The sequence below is a fragment of the Rhamphochromis longiceps genome, linkage group LG7 (assembly GCF_057381845.1).
Source record: "Rhamphochromis longiceps isolate RC_006_pf linkage group LG7, R_longiceps_female_GT1.1, whole genome shotgun sequence".
Classification (NCBI taxonomy): domain Eukaryota; kingdom Metazoa; phylum Chordata; class Actinopteri; order Cichliformes; family Cichlidae; genus Rhamphochromis; species Rhamphochromis longiceps.
The window spans coordinates 67,133,206-67,155,120 of NC_140563.1; the positions used below are offsets into that span (position 1 = coordinate 67,133,206).

Genomic DNA, 21,915 nt, shown 5'->3' on the forward strand with positions numbered 1-21,915 from the left:
GTGTTTACATGCAAACAAAACACGCAGTTTAAATATAATTAAGATAAGACTGTGGACGCAGGTTGGCCGGCAGGTCCTGTTTGGAGCTCACAGTGAGAAAAGATTTAAAACTGTTTACGTCTGTCATCTTTTTCTGTATGTTCACTGAATGTGAGAAAAGGATAATCCCCACATCGTCCATTATTATGCAGTGAAACAAATTATTTTTCACTTTAAAATATGTTTTTGGTGCTTTTGTATTAAAGCATTTATCTAGCAAAGTGCAGAAACCACAATGCAGGATGTGCAATTCATATTTCATAATTAGTCTGAATTCCCACTTTGAATACTTCCCGGGATTTTTACACCTTTTGGGTTTAAGCACAGGCCGTACATTGTCCTGTTCTCGCATCCGATTGTGCTTTGTCTTTCTCCTTGAACTACAGCCTTCCTTCCTCTCATCTGTATGCGTGCTCTGCATATATAGCTTCAGAATAAATAGCTTTAGAAGTTTGAGCCATGGATATATTCTGCCTGAAACTTGTCTTTGGGATTATTACCACACATTTCTGAATGCTGCTTGTAGTAGTTTATGTACTACTAATACATAGTATTAGTAGTACATAGTAGTATTTGGGGTGGGGGGTGAGTTTAGAATTACAGTCACAGTTAGAGCCATAGGTTTGTGCACAGTGTTGCAAAGAGTTTAACAAAAGTATCGCATTAACGGTTTAGGATTTAAATATTATTGCCTCCAAGTACCAAATTTAAGGTAAAGACCCTACAATAATACAGAGAAAACAGAGAAGACCCCAACAATCGGATGATCCTATATGAGTAAGTGCTTTGGCGACAGTGGGAAATAAAAACTTCCTTTTAACAGTAAGAAACCTCCAGTAGAACCAGGCTCAGGGAGAGGAAGGCAATCTTACACATGTTGATCAACTCATCTGTTTTCAGTCAAGTTGTGCTCAAGATCAAAGTCACATTTGTCAGTTTTCAGGCAATAAGATGTAAAGAGTGATGGAGTGTGAGCCATTTGAGCTACGAAATGACAGGGTAAATGTTACGTTTCTCACCGTCTCCATGCTTTTCTCTTCCCATCACTCACCTTGGTTCCATCTGCCCAAAGATCTTTTTTCCTGGACTCTGCAGGTGCGTTTAGATGTTTTTAAGAGCTAATCTGACCTAACCAGTGGTTTGCACATTGTTAAAAAGAGTCTATTTCCATTCATAAAGGAGCCTTTTGATTGTAGATCTTCACAAGAAGACACCTACCTCCTCGAGAGTATTTTTCACTGAGCGAGTAAATACTCTGACTTAAAGCTGGAAATGTGTACTTGAGTCACGTCTTCACTGATTTAAAATGCACTGTGGTATACAGAGGGAAGCAGAAAATTAGCAAATGTGTGTTATTCTCCAAATAGCTGTGGACTGAACCACAGACTGTTGATGAGCTCAGTTCTACAGTTTTAAATAGGGGAGACCGGGGATAGTTGTAACGTGGGTCAGTTGTAACACTTCCAATTTCTCCAATCAGAGCTAAGTTTCAAATGATGTGACTCATCCTGTGCACGCCCAATTCAGTTCTGCTATCACATGTGAAAAATCAGCACATTTTGTCAAACACAGACAATTTAACACGAAAAAAAGTAATTTGTATGCCAAAAAGTAAGTTTTTCTACTTTATTTCAATTTCTAATAGCATTATCTGCTTTGCAGTTAAACTCATCAAACTTAAATTATGTTATTTGTATGTCTATGGGGATATATTCTGTGTAAGTCTTTAGTGCTAGTGTTTTAGCCGTTGGCTGTAATGTTAGCTAGTTCATGGCTATAGGAGTCTGGGTCAGTTGTAACAGCAACAGTCTGGGTTAGTTGTAACAATAATGCAGATGTTACAACTTACCACACTATTACTTTAACTTATATTAAACAAGTTGGGGCAACGACATCAGCAGAGAGAGGTTCACTGGTCGCTTTTGTATATGCGGTTAATGCCATTGGCAACACAATTCCTCCACTGTTTGTGTTCCCACACATACATTATGCAGACCACTGTGTCAGAGATGGACCAGTAGGAAGTACTGGTAGTGGAAATAAATCAGGATGGGTGCACGAAACAGATTTCCTCATCTTTCTGAAGCTCTTTGCAAACCACACCAAGGTAAGCCAGGATAAAAAGTAATGGAATTGCGATGCTGGTGAACAACTACATTTTTTCAGCTTCATTGTTATGTTCAAAATTGGTGCAAGAGTTGTAGGTTATAATGCCCACTGAGCCAATGAGGCCAAACTCGAGGAAGACCAACCAAAATGAATGAAATATTCAGTTATAGAAAATTCCATAATTTATCTTTTTTGGGGGGTTGGAATATGTTCAAAAGTTAGATTTCTGCATTCTGTCACACACACACACAGCTACATAAATGGATGTAAGTGCATTCATGTGTTGAATAAACAAAGATTACATGTTAATGTTTTGTTAGTACCCTTATTTCATTGTGTTACATTTTACCCCAGGATATGTTACAACTAACCCAGACTATGGGGTTAATTGTAACATTTCACTCTTCGTGTTTGAGACCATACCATGCAATGGGTAATTGTGCTGCAGAGAAAATAGCTGCACTATTTAATAGCAGAGACATGTAAATACTTTGCATTACATTTTGAATCCACTACCTTAAAAGAGCTCCAATTTACAGACAGAAATGTCAAAAATGTTACAACTATCCCCGGTCTCCCCTACTCAGTTTTGGATATTGTAGAAAGTGGATATCACTAATATGCTCATATTACGCACATAACTGGTGGTGTGCACAGAAGCCTCACAATCTTTTCGGAGGAGAAAGTTGGCACAGGATGTACTGAGGGGCTACATTAAGGTCAGGTTAGGCTAAACAGGGATTATTTATAACTGTGACTATTGCAAAGCTGCTCTGGTAGTGCCCAGTAAGAAGAACACGGAGATTAGCAGAATTTTTCAAGTTTCATAGAAATTGTTCAATTTGATGGTGTGAAACATTCATTATGTATCCAAATAATTTGATTGGAGTGCTTTACTGGGGGATTTTTCCTAATGTACAGCAATGTGTTACTACGGCAATCCAAGGAGTCAAAGTGCTTCAGCTGTGAGTTTTCTTTTGGATGAGTGAATGGATTTGTACTTTCAGATCCATAGGCGACTCAAATTTCATAGCCCTGTTAAATCTGGTTTAATTATATAAACGAACAGCATATTAAACTGCTTTCTTTTACTTTTTGAGACACTTTTTTGTTGTATTTGCTGAACTGTAGGTTTTCTCAGATGTTGACATAAGCTGTATTTGTAAAACAATATTAGTGCTCCTGCAGCCAGCTCACGGTGACCTCAACACTCACGGCGCTCACCAGCCGAGCCACGTCTCCCCCCTGCCCTGGCTTTCTGCTCGGACCGAGTACGGCTGAATGGCCCATTAACCTCCTCCTCGCCAAGCTACGGTACACCGCCTGATTTATGACACTGCGGCGGGCTGCTGAGGGTGAGCGGTAAATCAGAATAAATGGAACCGTTGGAAGTGCACAGCATGGTCTCACCTGCCGTCTGACACTCACTCAGGAGCACATGAATATTGATGAGCGCGCACGCACTGATTTGATGTTCAGCGCGTGAGAGCGCAAGCAGCGGAGGGGGGTTCCCGATGCTGAATGCTATCATTAGCGTCGGAGGAGGGTTAGCATTAAGTGGTGGTTGGTAAAATGCAAATTCTTCGTCGTTTCCTCGCCGTGTCACCTCCCATTGTTCGTTTTAGTTCAGCCATGTTTGCTCACTTTGTAAACATTCAAATGCTTTTTTCTCTCTCCGCGTTTTTCTTTACAAAACGGCGAGCAGATTCTCATCCCCCTCTGTGGAGAGGGGGAGGGATGTTTGAACACATCATTGATTTCTCCCGCTCTCGACAAACGCTCTCTCTCAGTGTGTTTGTCCATGATGTTCATTGACGTTCCTCGCTGCTGTGTAATTATTCCCATCAGGAGAAAAGCCACGGAGCTCGATAATAACACCATTAGGGTCTACAGCAGTGCAGTGCAGAGCAAATTAAAGCCCTTATTAACACCTGAAACGGCTTTTCTGTGTGATTAGGAGCTCGGTTCTACACTTTTATAGCGTCCTGGATTTTATACCACAGCACCAACGCGTGTAGTGATCTACTATTGAGGAAACATTTACAAAGAAATTAAATAACAATAAAAAAAACACAATAATAATAAAGAGCTTTGTAAAATAACAATTTACTGCTAAGAATCAGCACACCATTAATTATTATCACATTTGAGAATATTTGAGCTCTTGAATTTAGACTTCTCCTCTTAGCTGGTGGGAAATGATAAATGGGAGTGGGATAGTCAGTGAATACATCAGCAATCAGTCAGTGAGACATGGAAAACGGGCAAACCTGTGAGTGGGGTTTTCCAACAGCTTTTGGATTAATGCAGAAGATAAACTCTGTGTTATGTTTAAAGCTCATCTTAAACACACTTCAGGCATCTAACCAAAAAGCCATCAACATAACCCACTGACCAGGGAGCCAAAAAGCCAAAAATACTAACTCATTTCTGGGTTTTCAGACTCATTCCTGCAGCACTCTGTTGGCCGAGCCAGTGACGGACACGATTTGATTGGTTTGTTTTACTAATGAAGTGGTCGGAGAATTCAGTTAATGAACGAACTCTGAATCAAAATGAGTTGTTTCATTTATAGTTCTGTTGAGCTGCAGTGTGAATTTTACAGCGGCTTCCCAATCCAGTATAGGGCTTTGGAGTTGACGTCACGCCGCAATGCATTGTGGGAGCGCAGCTCCATTTTCGGGGTCTACGAATCAAAACAAACACACTGTGTTGGAACGACGACGACAAGAAAGATGCTTAAAAGCAGCTCAAAAGAAAACGGACGGTATAGAGACCGATTGCGTCCAGAGGCGAAGCAGCGGTACTTGGAAAAAAAATAGAGTGCATCGCAAATCTGGACCCATATGAAATACGGCAGTGGAGTAAAGACCCAGACGACTTACCGCCACTGTCCTACCCCGATATCTTCACGTATCTTGTTTGTGGAGTAAGCGCTTACACAGCGAACCAGTTTCGTAATTACAAGTCACTGGAGGCGCACATCCAATTTACAAATGGCTGGGTGCAAGATTTGGCTATTTTCAAGCCGCCAAACTCTGAGTACGTCGTCAAAGTAAGTCAGCTGGAGTGCATCGAGTGAAATAGCCATTTTCCACCCCCCACCATAATTAATGTTACACATTTATCATTGAACTGCTAAAATATCATTATCATATTATATGCCCATAATTGTAAAGTACATGCAAATTAACACATTGATAATCGGGCAAATTATTAACGCCAATTTGTGTCCTTCCTGTCTCATTTCATTTATTGTCTTTACATCAGCCAATCAAGTCACTCCATTCTATGTTTGATCGCAATTTCTATAACTTCCGAGACCACCAACGATGATATTATTCAGCTATAAAGTGTGATGTGAACATATTTAGAACTTACCGGAATGAAAATGTCTTGAGCACACCAACTGATATCTGGAGACGTAACAGAACTTGATATCAGCTCGTCTCACGGCTGCTATCCAGGCTAGACGCCTTCGTTTGGTAATATCCGATACATGAGCTCCTTCATGTTGCTTCCAGGTTGGGAAAGCATAAAAAGACAATCCAAACTTATTCCCGTGCCGGTCGTAAGATCGAACATTGCAGCCGACCACACAGCAAGTACGAACCATGGCTATGCTTTCGCTCCTTACTTAGACCCCCAAAATGGCGGATCGGGCCAAAATCCTTTCCACGCCCACCCCTGTGACATCACGCTCCAAAGCCCTATTGCTCTAAAAAGTGTAATAGACACACAGCTCCACCGTGCTCCATCTTCACCACGACGGACCTGTACAGCAAAAGCACGGCAGACACACACATTAAATGTTCAGGGCTGAAAAACAAATTTAAGCTCTGTTAAAGACTCCGACAACATCAATGCACCAGCTCCAAGCATCTGCATCTCACCATTTTGTTTCTCTTCAGGATAATTTTTTTCTAACATTAACTTTGAGCAGTGATATCACAGGAAATAGTCTCAACCGCGAAGGTTCCTCATTGTAACGTCTGTGATGAAGCAAGTAGTACAAATGCTTGTTCCTGCTAATCTGGAGATATTCTTAATATTGAGGTAAACATTTTCAGTGTCTTTGATAAATACACTAAGATTACTTAATTTAATACCAAATGACACGGACACCAAAGAAAAGTCCCTGGATCCAGATGGCTTTGTGATATTTTCTTGAGAAAATCTAAATCATGTATCATATTTTTTCTTGTTACAGTTTCATATTTGTGAAGATGTGACACAAATAAGTTTAATTTTGTCCTGTTTGATAAAAGCAAACTTAAAAGCTCCTAAATTAAAATCAAGAGTTAATCACTTCTGCACTTGTTCATGCAAATCTGTGCACATGAAGGGCAAAAATGATGCAGCCCCCAGAACAGGAATGGTTTTACAGACGGAGGCTACTGACATTTCTTTCCTCCTCATCTTTTCTGACAATTTTTTTTAAACTAGTTTTGCACTTGGCTAGGGTCAGTGTCACTACTGGTAGCATGAGGCCATACCTAGACCCTTCAGAGGTTGCACAGGTAGCCTAACTGCTCCACAATAGCACATTAATACGTGTCCCTGCCAGAGCGTTTGCTGTGTCTCCCAGCACAGTCTGAAGAGCATGGAGGCGATCCCAGGAGAACTGGGCAGGGCAGTAGAACGCAATTAACTCACCAGCAGGACCAGTATCTTCTTCTTTGTGCAAGGAAACGGGATGAGCACTGCCAGAGCTACAAAATCACTTCCAGCAGGCCACCAGTGTGACCCAACAATCAGAACCAGACTTCATGAGGATAGCCTCAGGGCCCAACATCCTGTAGTGAGCCCTGTGCTCACTGCGCAGCACCATGGAGCCCGATTGGCATTTGCCACAGAATATGAGAATTGGCAAGTCCATCACTGGCACCCTGTGCTTTTCCCAAATGGGAGCAGGTTCACCCCGAGCACACGTGACAGACATGAAAGGGTCTGGAGAAGTCGTTATGCTGCCTGTAACATCGTTCAGCATGACAGTGAAGATGTGGGAATGTATATCCATGTAGGTACACACAGGCTAGGAAGACGCCACCCTGACCTTTGGAAACACCCTGTTAATTTCATGACTTCATAGGCTTCAGGGTTATTTTAAAACTTGTTTTAAACATATCCCCCTGATTTGATTAATTATGTTTATTATTTCAGGGCGTCACATGTGTGTTACACTCCTGAACTTTTTGTTTTTAAAAAGCAATTAGTGCTTCAAATTAGGTGTTTTATTTGTAGAGAGTGGCAAATTAATATTTTAGAATCCACCCCGAGGGCTGTGGAAAGTGTTTTGGCACTTTTAAATTAATTTGAATTCAGCGCCTGACCCCGCTTTTACCCCCTCAGGACTCAAATCTGGATATTCCTGATCTAATTAGCTTGTCGTAGCCTGAGGCTGATCCTGTCCACTAAACCTCAGTGAAAGCTGCTGACGGAGAGACTGCAGCTTAACCTCTGTGGCAGAGGTTGTGAAATGCCCCTGAAAGGACCAAAATACTCCACAATATAAGTGTTAAAACTGCTGAATAAAAGCTTTCTATCTTTAAATACTGTGGACCGATTAGGTGGATTTGAGTAATTTCATCAGGAACACTGCCAGCTGAGATGTATGTCATGGGATTACTTCCAATCCTCCTCCAATCTGGAACGGCTGCAGAGGTTGTGTTAATCTGTGATGAGCTGCAAAAAGTCCTGAATGAACCAAAATTTCCAATCTGTAAATTCTTCCTGATCTTGATTAGCCAATGAAATATTGAAATAAAATACAAGCACAGTCTGTGTTGGACTGCTTTCAGAGCATTTGTCCAGATGATCAAAGTTCATGCATGTTTGTGTAGTGTGTCCCGCTGCTTGTTAGCCATGCATGTGTGTGTGTTTTACACTGCAAAGTACTCACAGAAACGCTAAAGTTCGAACGTGCTATATGAGTGCAGAACATTTATTTTTGAAGAGGCCTGAGTTTAAATTACTTCTCTGGGCCACAGTGCTGTTTATCCATATTTTGGTGTGTGTTGCACAGCATTGAATATATTACCTGGCTGTAGACATCTATGTTCTCTTGAATATAATTTAACTAAATGGCACTTACTCAAACTGCCACGAAATACATCTGAAAGCTCATCAGCCATTTCTGGAGAGAATTCGTGACCCGGTTAGTCAAAGTCTGAACTATTTCTGAAGTGCACACACACTTTCTTCCTCCTCCCGCTGTCATCTACAAGGACATCACTTTACTGTGCATATGGTTTCATTTTTAAGTTATGTTCCGTTCCAGCTGGTTGATTTGTTTTTGTGCCAGTTATGCAAAATTTTACCTTCATGCTATGAATATTTTCTGAGTCCAGCCCTTGAACATATGGGTGAGTTAAAAAATAGCACTGTTTAAGTTCTAAGGCTGAAATCTGCCCTTTTTCAGGTTATTTTTGTCACAGGCTGGGTCTCCGACCCAGCACTCTGAGTTCTCTTTTTCTCATTTTTTGATATGTTATTAGTTTTTGGGTTATTTCCTATTTTGCCTTTAGTTTGGGCAGTTATTGGTCATTGTTCCTGGGTTTTCTATGTTTTGGGGTTTTGTATTCATTCATCACGTATTAGGTCTGTCTTATTGTGTTGTCATGTTTAGTTTTCAGTGTTTCCTGTTTTATTCTGACAGTGTCATGTGTTCTTTGGTCATTGTATTTAGTTTCACTCTCTCTTGGTCCTGTCATTAGGGTTATGTTTGTCAGCTGTTCCCCCATGTGTCTTCACTTCCCCTGATCAGCTCTTGTATGTATTTAAGCCCTTTGTTTTCTGCATGTCATTGTCAGGTCGTTTGTTATGTTGACCTTAGCCTTAGTTTTCGTCTTTGCCTGTTTATTTTCTCCACAGTTATAGTTTTTGGTTTTAGTACCTCTTAGTGTTTTGCCAGTTTGTTTTGGTTTCCTGGTTTATCCCTGCCGTCATTTAAATAAAGCTTCACTTTTCTGTTTAACCTTACAACTCCTCGTCATCATCTGCTTTTGGGTCCTGTTTCCACACACATCGGCGCACCCCGCCGTGACAATTTTTTTTCATGAGGTATCATCGTTTCAGTAGCAAAACTGCAGCGACTCACAGTCTGTGACAGAGGATGGATTTTTATGGAATAGGTGGCTGTTCAAACCAAGACAGAGCATGTGAAAGTTCTCGTTCAGCTTCCATCATCTCAGTAACATTTACGTCGTAGAAATGCTCAAATGTGTTTTTCATTCTGGAAATTTTCTGTGCGTGTTTTGTACTTCTGAATTTTTATGATGGGTTAATATTCTATAAAAAATAAACGAGGTAAATAAAAAGGCTCCAAGTTACAACCTTCTTCTATAAAAATATTCAGAGTATGAAGGTAAAATTTGAATGACTTCAGTTGGGAATAGATGGTACACATGATAAATATATACCAGATAATCATAAAGCATGTGAACCCCATAATAATAATTTTTTCTCAAAGTGCCTGTAGAATTGGGTGTTGGAAATACATTAACTTTAAATGTGCCCACTCAAACTAGATCAGAGTTAAACAACATCTTCACTTCATTCCTTTTACTGGAGTCTTTTAAATGCTCATGAAGCTGCTGTGGAATCAGTCAGGCGACAAGTGCTCTGACACCTCCAGGAGTCACGAGGAAGAAAAAATTCATTTTTCTAAACATGCCACAGTCGGCCTGAGCGCATATATAAAATGCAGAACAGCCTGAAGGATATTTTTTACTGGGATTAAGAGGAGTTTGTAGCTAGTTATATGGCCTGTTATGTGCTCATAATCAAAGCGGCGCACATCCGCTGAGGTGAGCTGTAACATCAAAACTAATTGCACAGATAAACCAGCAGTGTGCGCCATAACAGAGTTGTTTAGTGTGATCCCGGCGCAGAGGAGCAGAACTGCCCCACAGATCAATAGTCACGTTTAGAGCTTTGCTCTTACAAAGCTCGATAGGAGATGCACGACTGAGCCGCAGCTCTAAGGTGGCGCCTGATCGATGCCGCTGTTAAATGCTGATTAATACCCATAGCTGCTGATGAAGATGAATGATGGCAGCAGCCAGAGTGATGGTGGAAGGACATGGATTTTGCCCCAAATCTCCTGTTTTCCTATTAGCCTTCCCCTTTCTGTCTGTTCATCCCTGTGCGGCTCTCTGGACGCCTCGCTGCGTCTCCTCCTGTCCTATCTTTATTAAGCTCGGTCCTCAGTTACAGAGGTTCATCTCTGCTGTGTTTGTGTGAGACGGTTATTGATTTTACAGCTGGATGGATGAATAGTGCCACAAGTCCGGGCTGCACTTTTCTTCTCTGTGTTGTTATCAGGTCCAGTTGTGCCACCTGTTTTCAGAGTGGTTTACACATTAAAAAAGGATTCTTCTCTCCTTTGTCTCGATGATTCTCTCTGACTGTTATCACTTCAGAGTTTCCATGTCTGTTACCTTTTGGGATTTTTGCATGACTGGACTCGTCTCAGTGTCCCACAAATAATTCATAATGACATTTTAACAATTATTTAAATTTTAATATTTTTATGACAGAGACATTCATGGTGAAAAGTAAAGAAAAAAACAGACGGTGTCACGTCAAAACCACCAGAAGTTTTTGTTTTTCTGCATTTAAAACAGAGCCTCTAAAACATTGCAGTCAGTGCATTTAAAGAGGTGAAATAAAAGCTAAATGGACTTAAATCGGTGTTTGAGCATAATCAGATGCATCAAGGGAGGTTGATGCAGAGTTGATATATTTTTCTGTTTTATGCATTTCTGCGGGTAGATAAATTTTCCTGTTTATTTTATTCTGATGGCTCACCCCTCTTTGCCGCAGTGTGTGCTGAAGTTACCGGTGTCATTTCAGACTGTGATCAAAAGTCTCCCAATAAGGAGCTTGCTAAACCAGGAAGCATCTCACTTCACTGACAGATAATCCGGTAGTGTGCGCTGCTTCTGCACCCAGGAGCACCTACGCCTCTGTCCCTGTAGTGATCGCAGAAGATCCAAGATTGTGATGGAGGATTCAGCAGTGTAGGGTTAATGTTATGAAAGCAGTGGCGTGCAGTGACTTTTACAGAAGTGTAACGTGCCATTTTGTGCCGCCTGTCTTTTATTCTTTTAAATATGCTGACAGCCTCCTGCAGTTTGCTTCACTCTGTGTGGATTTCTTCATCTTTCTGCACTCATTCCTGGCTGAATAATTGTAAAATATTATTAACTGTATAATTAAATAAATAGCTACTATGTTACCAAAAAATGCTGTTAAATTTTTTTTTATTCCTTTAGCGAAGGAAGCAATAAAACACTATTAAAACACCTCACTATACATAAAACTGTATTATTCACAAACTGTAGGTAAAGTATAAAAACTAAAAATAATCTTTGTGCAGCAATTTGTTGCCAATCAGGGTTTTACTGATAAATATTACTGCTGCAAAATAACAGCTGAATCCAAAGGCTCAAGCACTCTGTGACATGGTTAACTAGTTTTCATTAATAACCTTTTTTCTGATGAAAACAACAAAGTGATTAAATAAAAATAAATGCACAAAGGCAAAACTATGATAAAATCGCTACTTTCATCAACGAATAAAAACTATAAAATATTCAGATCCGACTTTAGAAGTGATCCAATCAGAAGTGATTTCCTTGTACAGCTGATCACATTTGAAACATCCATCCATTCTCTTCCACTATCCCAGCTGTCTTAGGGTGAGAGGCAGGGTACACCCTGGATGCTCGCCACTCTCTCGCCCTTCAGTTTTTTTTTTCAATCCTTGGGAGGAAGAGAACAGTAGACACATGGATACATATACAGATGCTGTTTAAACTCTGTGAGCCCCTCCAGGGAACACACTAAATTCTTTACACTTTTTGGTCAACCGTATCATTCATCTACTATAATCTTATGATATTCAGTCAACTAAAACAATACCCACATTCTAACTAAAGCTAAATCAAAATTTGCTCTTAAAATTAACCCTGCAAACCATCAACACTGACAGCACTGTTCTTCATAGTGCTGCATTTAAGAGCCACAATCAGTTCAGCGTTGAGGTTTTTCTGTTGAAAAGACTCCATCGGTGCTGGAAAATAGTCAGTTAATGTAACTCTGATGTGGTCAGGATGAGGCAGGGGTGACCAAACATTTGCCCTTTGTTTGCAAAAATGTTCTGCCCAAATCTGAGCTGCTTCATGTCACATGCCACTGCTTCATTTGGACTATTTTAGGGGATTTGGGCCAGCACAGCCTAGAAGTATGAAAATGAGAACATGTACAAGCAGCCTGTGGCTTTGTTGATGTAATGAACCTAGTGCAGCCCTGCCCAGAGGCTCTTTGGGATAAGTAGGTCTGGATGCCATCTGGTCTGCTCAGCCTGTTGAGCAGCTTCATGAAGCTCAGACTGAAGAAGGACTGTGTGTCAGATCTGAACATAAAAATACCTTAAACCGTGTGTACATTTGAACAGAATCAGTGGTTACCTCGAACTAGTGAGCTTTACTGTGTGTGCATCTCAAAAGTAGTGTAGTTGTTTTCCACTACATCTAGAACATCCCAATGAGCAGGACTGATTCGTTTGTCTCTCACAATTCAAAAATACACCCCTCTTATTTGGTGACAATGCTGACAAAGCCTGGCACAAAATCACAGTATGTTTAGTGCAACTGTATCATTTTGTTGATAGAAGTCAGTGATGATGTGATTTTTGGTTACGGTTAAAGGAAAACCTTTAGTGACTGGAAACAGGAAACAAACACTCTTCTGTTTCAAAGTCTGCTGAGCCATCCATCCACCTTCCAACATTAACCTGACATTCTCTGTTATTTGATTCAGAATAATTAAAACATGAACAAATGACCCAGTTTGTCCCAAGAAGACGGCACGTGTCCAATCTTTAACATTTTATGTAATGAATACAAATAGTTTTCCAACATCAGGTTGGAAGAATATCCTCCTCCAATCATTTCTAAGCTCTTTATTCTTGCTCTCTCCTCAGATCTGATTATGACATGGAGTATGACAAATACCCGGATGACTGCTATAACCGGTAAGTCCATGAATGGTTCATAGAACTGCTTTTTAAATGGGGGAGACCCCAAGAAGGATCAATGATCAGTGATCTATACAAAGTTAAATGTGTGTTGTTCAGTTGCACTGGCACTTTGGTAAAGTTCAGTTTGGTTTGTTGCCACTCAAACAAAAAACACTGCATTTTCAAATTTTAACTCAAAACTGAACCTTTTTCTAAACCTGTCCAAGTAGTTTTGGTGCCCCAAACTCAGCCCACACAGTCGCAATCAACTATGGAAAACAGCGGCTGGAGCTTGTGACATGACCAAAAATGATTACCATATGCAATGAACTTGTGACCTTGTTGCTTTTGAAATGTTTGCATCAAAGAAACAATTTGTCTGCATTTATAAATAAGACGGCAGTTATCTGCAGACCCTCGACAATCTTTCTGTGTGTGTGCAGTCAGACTGGGAGGGACTGCAACTGTTTGGAGACAGGTTGCTTCTTGGCAGGTAATCCGTGCAGTCACATGGTGGTTGACACTGATTGCCCTTCAGAGGTGAAGGTTGTTGCATTTCCAACTTCTGGATGACCAGAAGCGGCTCTTTCGGCTCGGCTCACTAAAAACAGACGGCTCTTTCGTTTATATATAAATATATACGGGGGCCTCTAGAGACAAAGCATGTACAAACTCCAAAACACAACGGGTGTGTGTGTGTGTGTATCTATATATATATATATATATATATATATATATATATATATATATATATATATATATATATATATATTAGGGGTGCAACGATACATAAAATTCACGGTTCGGTTCGATACTTTGGTGTCACGGTTCGATATTTTTTCGATACAAAAAAATGTTCATGCCTTTTTTAATTTGTAATTTATTAAGATCATAAATATTTCTTTTAACTCAAAAATACAGTTTTTAAATTAAATGTTGCTGAAACAACAAAATAATTTAAAAAAAATAAAAGAGTTTGGAAACGAGTTTATTACAGAGAAATGTCCTTTTTCAAAATAAAAGCTATGCTATACCCTTCTTCTGGGGTATATTCTAGGGAGCATATTGAACATATCAGGTCTCCATAAAATGAACCACTCTTTAATGGACCTCCCCTTACACTCATCTTCTGGAGTGCTAGCACTTAGCTGCATATACAACAAAAACAACTTAAATAAAAGATCCACTTAAATACAAACTAAAACATAGTTTACACAATTTCCATGTTCTTCTTCAGAAAAATTAGGATGTCCACATGTTCTGCTGACAGTACAGATCTGCTTGCTGTGACAATGTCACCTGCTGTGGAAAACACCCTCTCATTTGGGACAGAGGTTCCAGGTGCAACCAAGTAACACTGTGCCAACTTGGAAAGATGAGGGTAGAAGCTGTGATGTTCCTGCCACCATCTCAGTGGGTTATCATCTGTGGGAATGCAGTCTGCTAAACTGTACAAGTTAATTTCCTCCTCTGCCACTTCGGCTGCAGACCTGGTCCTTGGCTCCTGTGCCATGAACAGTTCTCCAAACAACTCCTTCATGGCCGACTTTTTCTCTGGTGGAGATGCTGTTGGGGAATCTGAAGAGTTTGCTGCTTGAGTCTCTGCGGAGCTCGCAGTTTCTGTTGTGCCTGCAGCTTGGTCCTGAGGAAATATAAACGACCAAACTGTTGTATTTGTTTAAATAATATTATAAATTTTTATATTTATAAATCAAGCAGTAGCAAAATAAAATTTCAAAAATGAAAAAAAAAATGTACTTGTTCAATGCTCAGGACAAGCTCTGTGGTGCGTGCTCCATAGACTCTCAGCTGAGTGACATCATCCAAGTGTCACAGGGACTTGAATCGTGGATCTAAAGCTGTGCACTTGTGTAGGTAATTCTGAAGGACACGATCAGCGTATCTCTGCTCCAGGTTCTCCCTGATGTTGTTTTTTTTTTTACATTTCTCACTGCTGGGCTGTCATCACCAGACTGCGCCATAGAGTTCAGGATGTTCATTTTAAGTGGCAGGACATGGAAGCTGTTGGAGATGACGCTTCACACATCATGACTGCCACAGTTTTTAGGGTTTTCATGACTGTAACAGGATTTTCAGACAGTGCATGTTCTTCCTGAGTTAGATTCTGAATGTACTTCATACTCTTCTTCACAGTGTTGTCGGCCATAGCAGCATACACTGCTTGCTGTTCAAGGTATCTTTCCATCATATCATGAGAAGAGTTCCACCTAGTTGGAACATCTTGAATCATTTTTTTTTCACCAAGCTGTAGCAGTTGCTGTTTTTTCTTAAACACATTGCATCCTGTTGTGCTTCTGTGAAAGGAGACAATTCTTCTTATCTTTGCCAGGAGATGGGAAACCTTCTGCACTGCCATTCCTTTCTGAGCAGCTATATTAATAGTATGCGCAAAACATCCGATTTGTGGCCCCAGTCCAGCAGCTGTGACGGCATTAACTATGTTCTTAGCATTGTCAGTAGTTACAGGTATTATCACATATGGTTGCACTAACTTCCAATCTTCCCCAGCTTCAGACAGACCTTTGGCTAAGTCGTTAGTGGTGTGACTTTTGACCAGGTGTGTCTGCAAAACACAGTTTTTCATCTGCCATTCCGGACAGTCAGGTAGCTCTGTGTAGCTCTTGACGTCCAGCCGTCTGTGTTTAGAGCAACAGCGGGTGCTGCTGACACTGCCATCTCTAATTTGGCTTTTGTCTCCTTGTACATAGCAGGAACTGCGGTATCAGTGAAATAGGTTTGTGAAGGAATACTGTAACGGGGCTCAAGTACTCTCAGCATTTCCTGAAACCCGGTGTTTTCTACAACAGAAAAGGGTCACATGTCGACAGCAATAAAAGTAGCAATTGCCCTGTCGATCTTTTTTGCCCTCTTAGAATCATGTGCTAACAGCTGTCTAAATGACTCGGGTAAAGTTTGTAGCATGCGTGCTTGCTGTTGTTTTTGTCTGCTTCTGCACTAGGGTGATGTCGGCTTAAATGTGCATTCATATTTGTTGTGTTCCCACCGATGTAATTAACCATGGAGTGGCACATCCGACATAACTTCACATGAAAACCAAAATAGTTCCAAAAGCCAGATTTCAATGACGGTGGAGGAGGTTCAACTTCGGGTGGCATTGAGGCAGTTGCCATGTTGCAACGAGCTTAACTTCTGTCTTGCTAGCTTGAGTGCATGCATGTGGGCAGCGCTCAGTGGATCTGTGCTCGACAATGCAGCCTAGGCGGAGTAGTCGAACGCAGATCCACTGAGCGCTCAACACAGACAGCATCGTCAGAAGAAAAGTTGATAAAATAAATATAAAATTTTGTATCATTCAATACATATGCGTACCGAACCGAAAGTACTGTACCGAATGGTTCAATATCGATACATTTATCGTTGCACCCCTAAAATATATACACACACATAACATATGTGTGTATATATACTAGAGATGGCACGATACCACTTTTTTATGTCCGATACCGATACCGATATCATAAATTTGGATATCTGCCGATACCGATATGAATCCGATATAGTGTTTTTTAATCAACAAAACTGTTTTTTTTTAAATATCTTGCTGCATTTTGTATAAGTTCATACTCAAGTTTAAAACAACAACTACACTAAAGCTATTCTGTTATACCTGTATGCAAAAAAAAAATGTTTCATAGTTCAGCAATACTGATCAATCTAATAAACTTAAACCTACACCATCCTCCCTATTCTGGTATTTTAAAGAGTACTTAGCGTAAATATTAAGCAACCTAACTAATAGGGTTCCAACTCCCAGCAACAACAAAAATAAATAAATAAAAAATAGGGAACCACCCATCACGCTCCACCTCATGATGCTTAATCGACGTAATCAACCTTAATTTGATGCAGTGTGAAAAAAAATGCACAGAAATCAATTATTTTTCAAGAAATATTAAATAGATTCAACATCTTTCTTCAACAAAATTGCAGACTGCACAGATGGTACCTTCCCAAAGGAAAAAGTACTATAGCTTACTAGGGTATATATATATATATATATATTAGACTTAATAGTCACTATATACAGTAATTGACTTCTATTCATTTTACATCAAATTAAAACTTTGGGTGTAAGATTCAGATAATTATTTATTAAAAGCTCGACATTTTAAATGAGAATAAGAAAGAAAAGTATGTCTTTGTGCCCCCTTTTCCCTGTTAATGCCCTATCGGCCCCCCTGGCTAAACTTTGCTAGCTCCGCCCCTGCACAGTTACCAGCCGTCATGCTATCCAGACCACCGACAGGTCCCGCATGCCACAGCCGCTCTATCACGTGATGCATACTGCTCCGACGTGCTAACGTTCTGAGGCGAGTTACGGCGTGTTGCAAGTTTTGTGAGGTGCTTTCGTGATATTTAATGGATCGGATTACATTTTTTATTTTTCTCCGATATCCGATCCAGTAATTTAGGTCAGTATCGGACAGATACCGATACGTAATATCGGATCGGTCCATCTCTAATATATACATACATATATATACACATACATATATATACACATACATACATATATATACATACATATATATGTATATGCAGGGCTCTAGACTAACTTTTTGACATGGGCGCACCGGTACGCCTAACTTTAAAAATTTAGGCGTACCGGCACAAAAGTTAGGTGCACTCCAATTTTTCAACTGCATCGCTTAACACCTGAGTTTTACATGTGCACTTTCTTTGGGGGGGAAGTCCATACAGACAATATTCATTTCTAAATTATTAACTAACAAACTTGTGCTTAAAGTGCTCAATATTGTAGAAAATGTTAAACGTAATCATCATCTTGGCCTCCTCTGACGACCTGTTTGCTGCTGTCTGTTGCTGAAAGGCAGTGGGGAGAGGGGACACTCGGGCAGTGCATTTATTGCAGCATATTGTTAGGATGCCTGGGTCGTTGACCCAGGGTTTTTGAGTTTATTATATTATTTATAATTTCTAGTCTTTGGTTTCTTTGAGTTCTGTCTTATGGTTTATGTCTCTGTCTTCTCTAGTTGCTCTGTCTCCCCTGTCAGCTGTATCCCCTTGTCTAGTTCGTGTCTCTGTGTATCCTTAGTTGCTATATCCCCGTGCTATATCCCCGTGTAACAGGTTTTCTCTGACAGCCCGGCAGATTCTGACCTAATGGCAGCATTTGACACCCTGAGAATGAAAATGACGCTCCACACAACAATTGAGCTGATATTTTTGTTTTGATGTTCCCCAAACAATTTGCTCATCAGGTCTGAACCACCTCCAATCTCACGTTTGCAGCTTTTCAGCATCTTCTAAAAGTTATTTTCAGAGTGACTCAGACTGCACTTTTACAGCTGAGAGGTGAAAATTGGTCACCCTCTGAGAACATGAATTGTCTCGACTCTTGCAAAGTGGCAAAGTGATTTCCTGTTGGTTGGCAGCCAACACAAGACTGTGGTTAGGAGAGGATCTGCTTGTCTCAGAAAGCTGTTTCATGGCTCTGGGAAAAGATAAAAATCTCAGTTTGACCTTGTTGTGCTCAAACTTAAGCCAGTTTGAAGAGGCATTTTGTGAAGAAGAGTGCAGCTGTTGGCCTCTCATCCACCAAACCACCAAACCAGCTCAGAATATTTTGCTCTATGATAAAAACAGAAATGGGCACACATTCAGCAACACAATACAGTCATAAAGAACCAAATATCAGGCACCAAACAGACAGAGAGGAGGAAATGACAGAGCTAAGCTGGGAAGATTAAAATCAAGCAGGATTATTGAAAGAGAAAAGCAAGAATGAGATAGAGATGGTAAAAGAAACAGAAAGCTCAGACAGATGCATGTCAAGAGTCAAGAAAATGAAGAGAATGAAAAGAAATATAAAAAACAGAAATATGAGTAAATTACTCATAAAAAGAGACAATCAAAAACAAGATAAATGGCTGCCTCTCTCTACAACATGACAGATTGCACTATTGAGCTGAAAAACAGACCACAGTTAAAAATTTAACTGTCTTAAAACTTCAAAAAGAAATGTGTTTTTGTTCACTTGTCTCAAATGTAAGTGAACATTATGTTATGATCTGACATGCAAGTTATAGATAATGTCAGGAAAACTGTTCATCAGGAAACTGTTATAGTACTAAGTGCTAACATCTGCAGTTCACAGATGTTAGCACTTAAAAACAGGATACTATAATCATAAATATACATAGATACTGTGTAATAATGCCATCTAACAGATTGATGCACTCACTTATAATTAATGTATTAAAAGATACATAGGAGCAGGTTTGTGGAAACCATCTGTATTCTGAAGTAATCGTGTTTTACGTATGCAGTAGGTCAAAGGAGGATAAGAGGAGTTGTAGACGTTCGCGTGTCATTTCAATTTGAATCAAAAGGCATTGTGTGCACTTTCATTCTCCAGATATGAAGGATCAAAGCTTTGTTTTATCGTCTGAGAGGGTATCTTAACCAAAGAAACAAGAATGCGAAGGAAAGAGACAGCACCACCGGTATCTTAATGTGACCAAGTGGTCGGAGGGGTTATATAAAAACTAATAAAAACAACAACGCCACCTAGGGGAATTTCACCCCCAGGAAATATATATTTAAGAAAAATAGATAAAAACGAAAGAGACCCACAGATTCAAGGATGCACACCGAGGCAGGTTGGCTCCGATATTAATACAGTTTTATTTATGCTGACAAAAATAAAATGAAACATTAAGAAAATACTGAATATAGCGTCATAGTTGACAGTGTCCTAAAAGTACCATAAAACAACCATGGAACCGTGACTTACCAGTAGCTGTGGACCCAAAAGAAAACCACACGAAAAGAAAATCATGACAGCCGGCACCCAGTGCTGTACAAAGGAAAGTGTGAAAACGACCCACCACCTAAGGTACCAGGACCACTGGACCATGATCCTGATGTAGCTGCCTCAAGGTCTCAGGCTTCAGAGCCTCCGGAAGAACAAGTTGGAGGGCTTCCTCACCTCCACCCGGACGCAAAATCCAGCGATAGAGGATGCCATCCTTCTCCACCAGATGATCCCACTGATGCAGCAGAACCATGACTGGTTTAGGGACCTGACTCCTTTCCCCCCGAGAGGGCAGGGACTGCCTCCTCCAGTATACCAAGAAACCCTTCAGGAGGGGGTCAGCCTCCTGCAAAGCACGAATATCCCATGGAGAATGAGAAGGAAAGGCCCCAATCTCCGACTGAGTAATGGAGGGCAACACTGCTGGACACGGAGCCTGCTGAAGCAAAGTTGGGACAAGAGTCCCAGGCAACATGCCCTCGGCCAGGCTGGAGCTTGTCTCATACTGTCGGGAGAGAGTATCAGCATTCCTATTACTGTGGCCTGATCGATACTTAATCTCAAAATCGAAGGCCGCCAGTTGGGATGCCCATGTCTGCTCGGTGGCACCAAGCTTAGCTGAAGAGAGGTAACTGAGTGGATTGTTGTCAGTGTAATCCACACACTTCTGCCCCAGCAGGTACTCCCAGAACTTTACGGTCATGGCCCACTTGAGCACAAGAAACTCCAACTTCATGGAGCTGTAATTGTCCATGTTGCTCTCATGGGCCCGGAGACCTCGGCTAGCATAAGTCACTGGCCTAACACCACCTTCTGTTTCCTGTGAGAGAACCGCACCCAAACCACTGTGGCTGGCATCAATCTCCAAGATAAATGGGCGTGTGAAGTTGGCATACGCCAGGACAGGGGCAGACATGAGCTTCGCTTTCAGGGCCTCAAAGCTCTCCTCACACTGAGGTGTCCAGATGGCACTCAAAGTCTGTCCCAAGCCCTTCTTTGACTTGGTGCCAGCCAATTTAGCCACCACTTGATGCAAGGGAGCCGTCAATGTGGCGAACCCTTGCACAAAGCGCCGGTAATAGCTGGCGAAACCCAAAAAGGATCGCAACTCTGACACAGAACGAGGACACTGCCATTTGGCTACTGCGTCAACCTTGGCTGGATCGGTGGAGATGCCCTTGCAAGAGATGACATGGCCCAAGTAGCTAACCTTCTGCCTGAAGAAGGCACACTTTTCTAGCTTAGCCTTGAGCCCCTCTTGCTGCAGCCTTGCAAGCACCATTTCCAGCCATTGCAGGTGCTGAAAGACCGACGAGGAGAACACAATGATTTCGTCCTGGTACAGCAGTAGCGACTGGCACTGCTGCTCCCCGAACATCCTCTGCATTAGGCACTGGAAGGTACCAGGAGCATTGCACAGCCCGAATGACATATGATTCCACTTGAACAGGCCAAACGGTGTGCAAAACGCAGTCTTGGGCTTATGCTGCTCAGAAACTGGTACCCGATTGTACCTGCTGGCCAGATCGATTGTAGAAAACCAGCGTGCGCCAGCAAGCACATCCAGACTTTCCTCGATGCGAGGTAAGGGGAAGGCGTCCTTCCTCGTTTTGCTATTCAGCAAGCGGTAGTCAACACACAGATGGAGGCTTCCATCCGTCTTGCGGACGAGGACAATGAGAGAGGCATAAGGACTGCTACTCTCCCTGATTACCTGGGTCTCCAATAGCTGAATGATGTGGGCCCTGATAGCCTCATAATCAGAAGGAGGAATTCGCCTGTACCTCTGCCGGATGGGTACGTCATCAAGTAGAGGTATGTCATGCGAGATCAGATTGGTGCAGCCCAAGTCTCCCTCGTGAGCAGAGAAAACAGAGTGGTACTTCTGCAAAAGTAAAATTACCTCATGTTGTTCCGACTC

General features: G+C 41.1%; 1 protein-coding gene across 1 annotated transcript in view; it reads left to right on the forward strand.

The window, feature by feature from the left end:
* LOC146666795 (RNA-binding protein Raly-like) overlaps window positions 1-21,915 on the forward strand; it is a 71,818-nt gene that overhangs the window by 20,687 nt on the left and 29,216 nt on the right. The window contains exon 3 of the mRNA XM_085411425.1: window positions 13,139-13,189. Coding sequence (XP_085267551.1) covers window positions 13,139-13,189 — 51 coding nt within the window. The remainder of the gene's footprint in view (window positions 1-13,138; window positions 13,190-21,915) is intronic.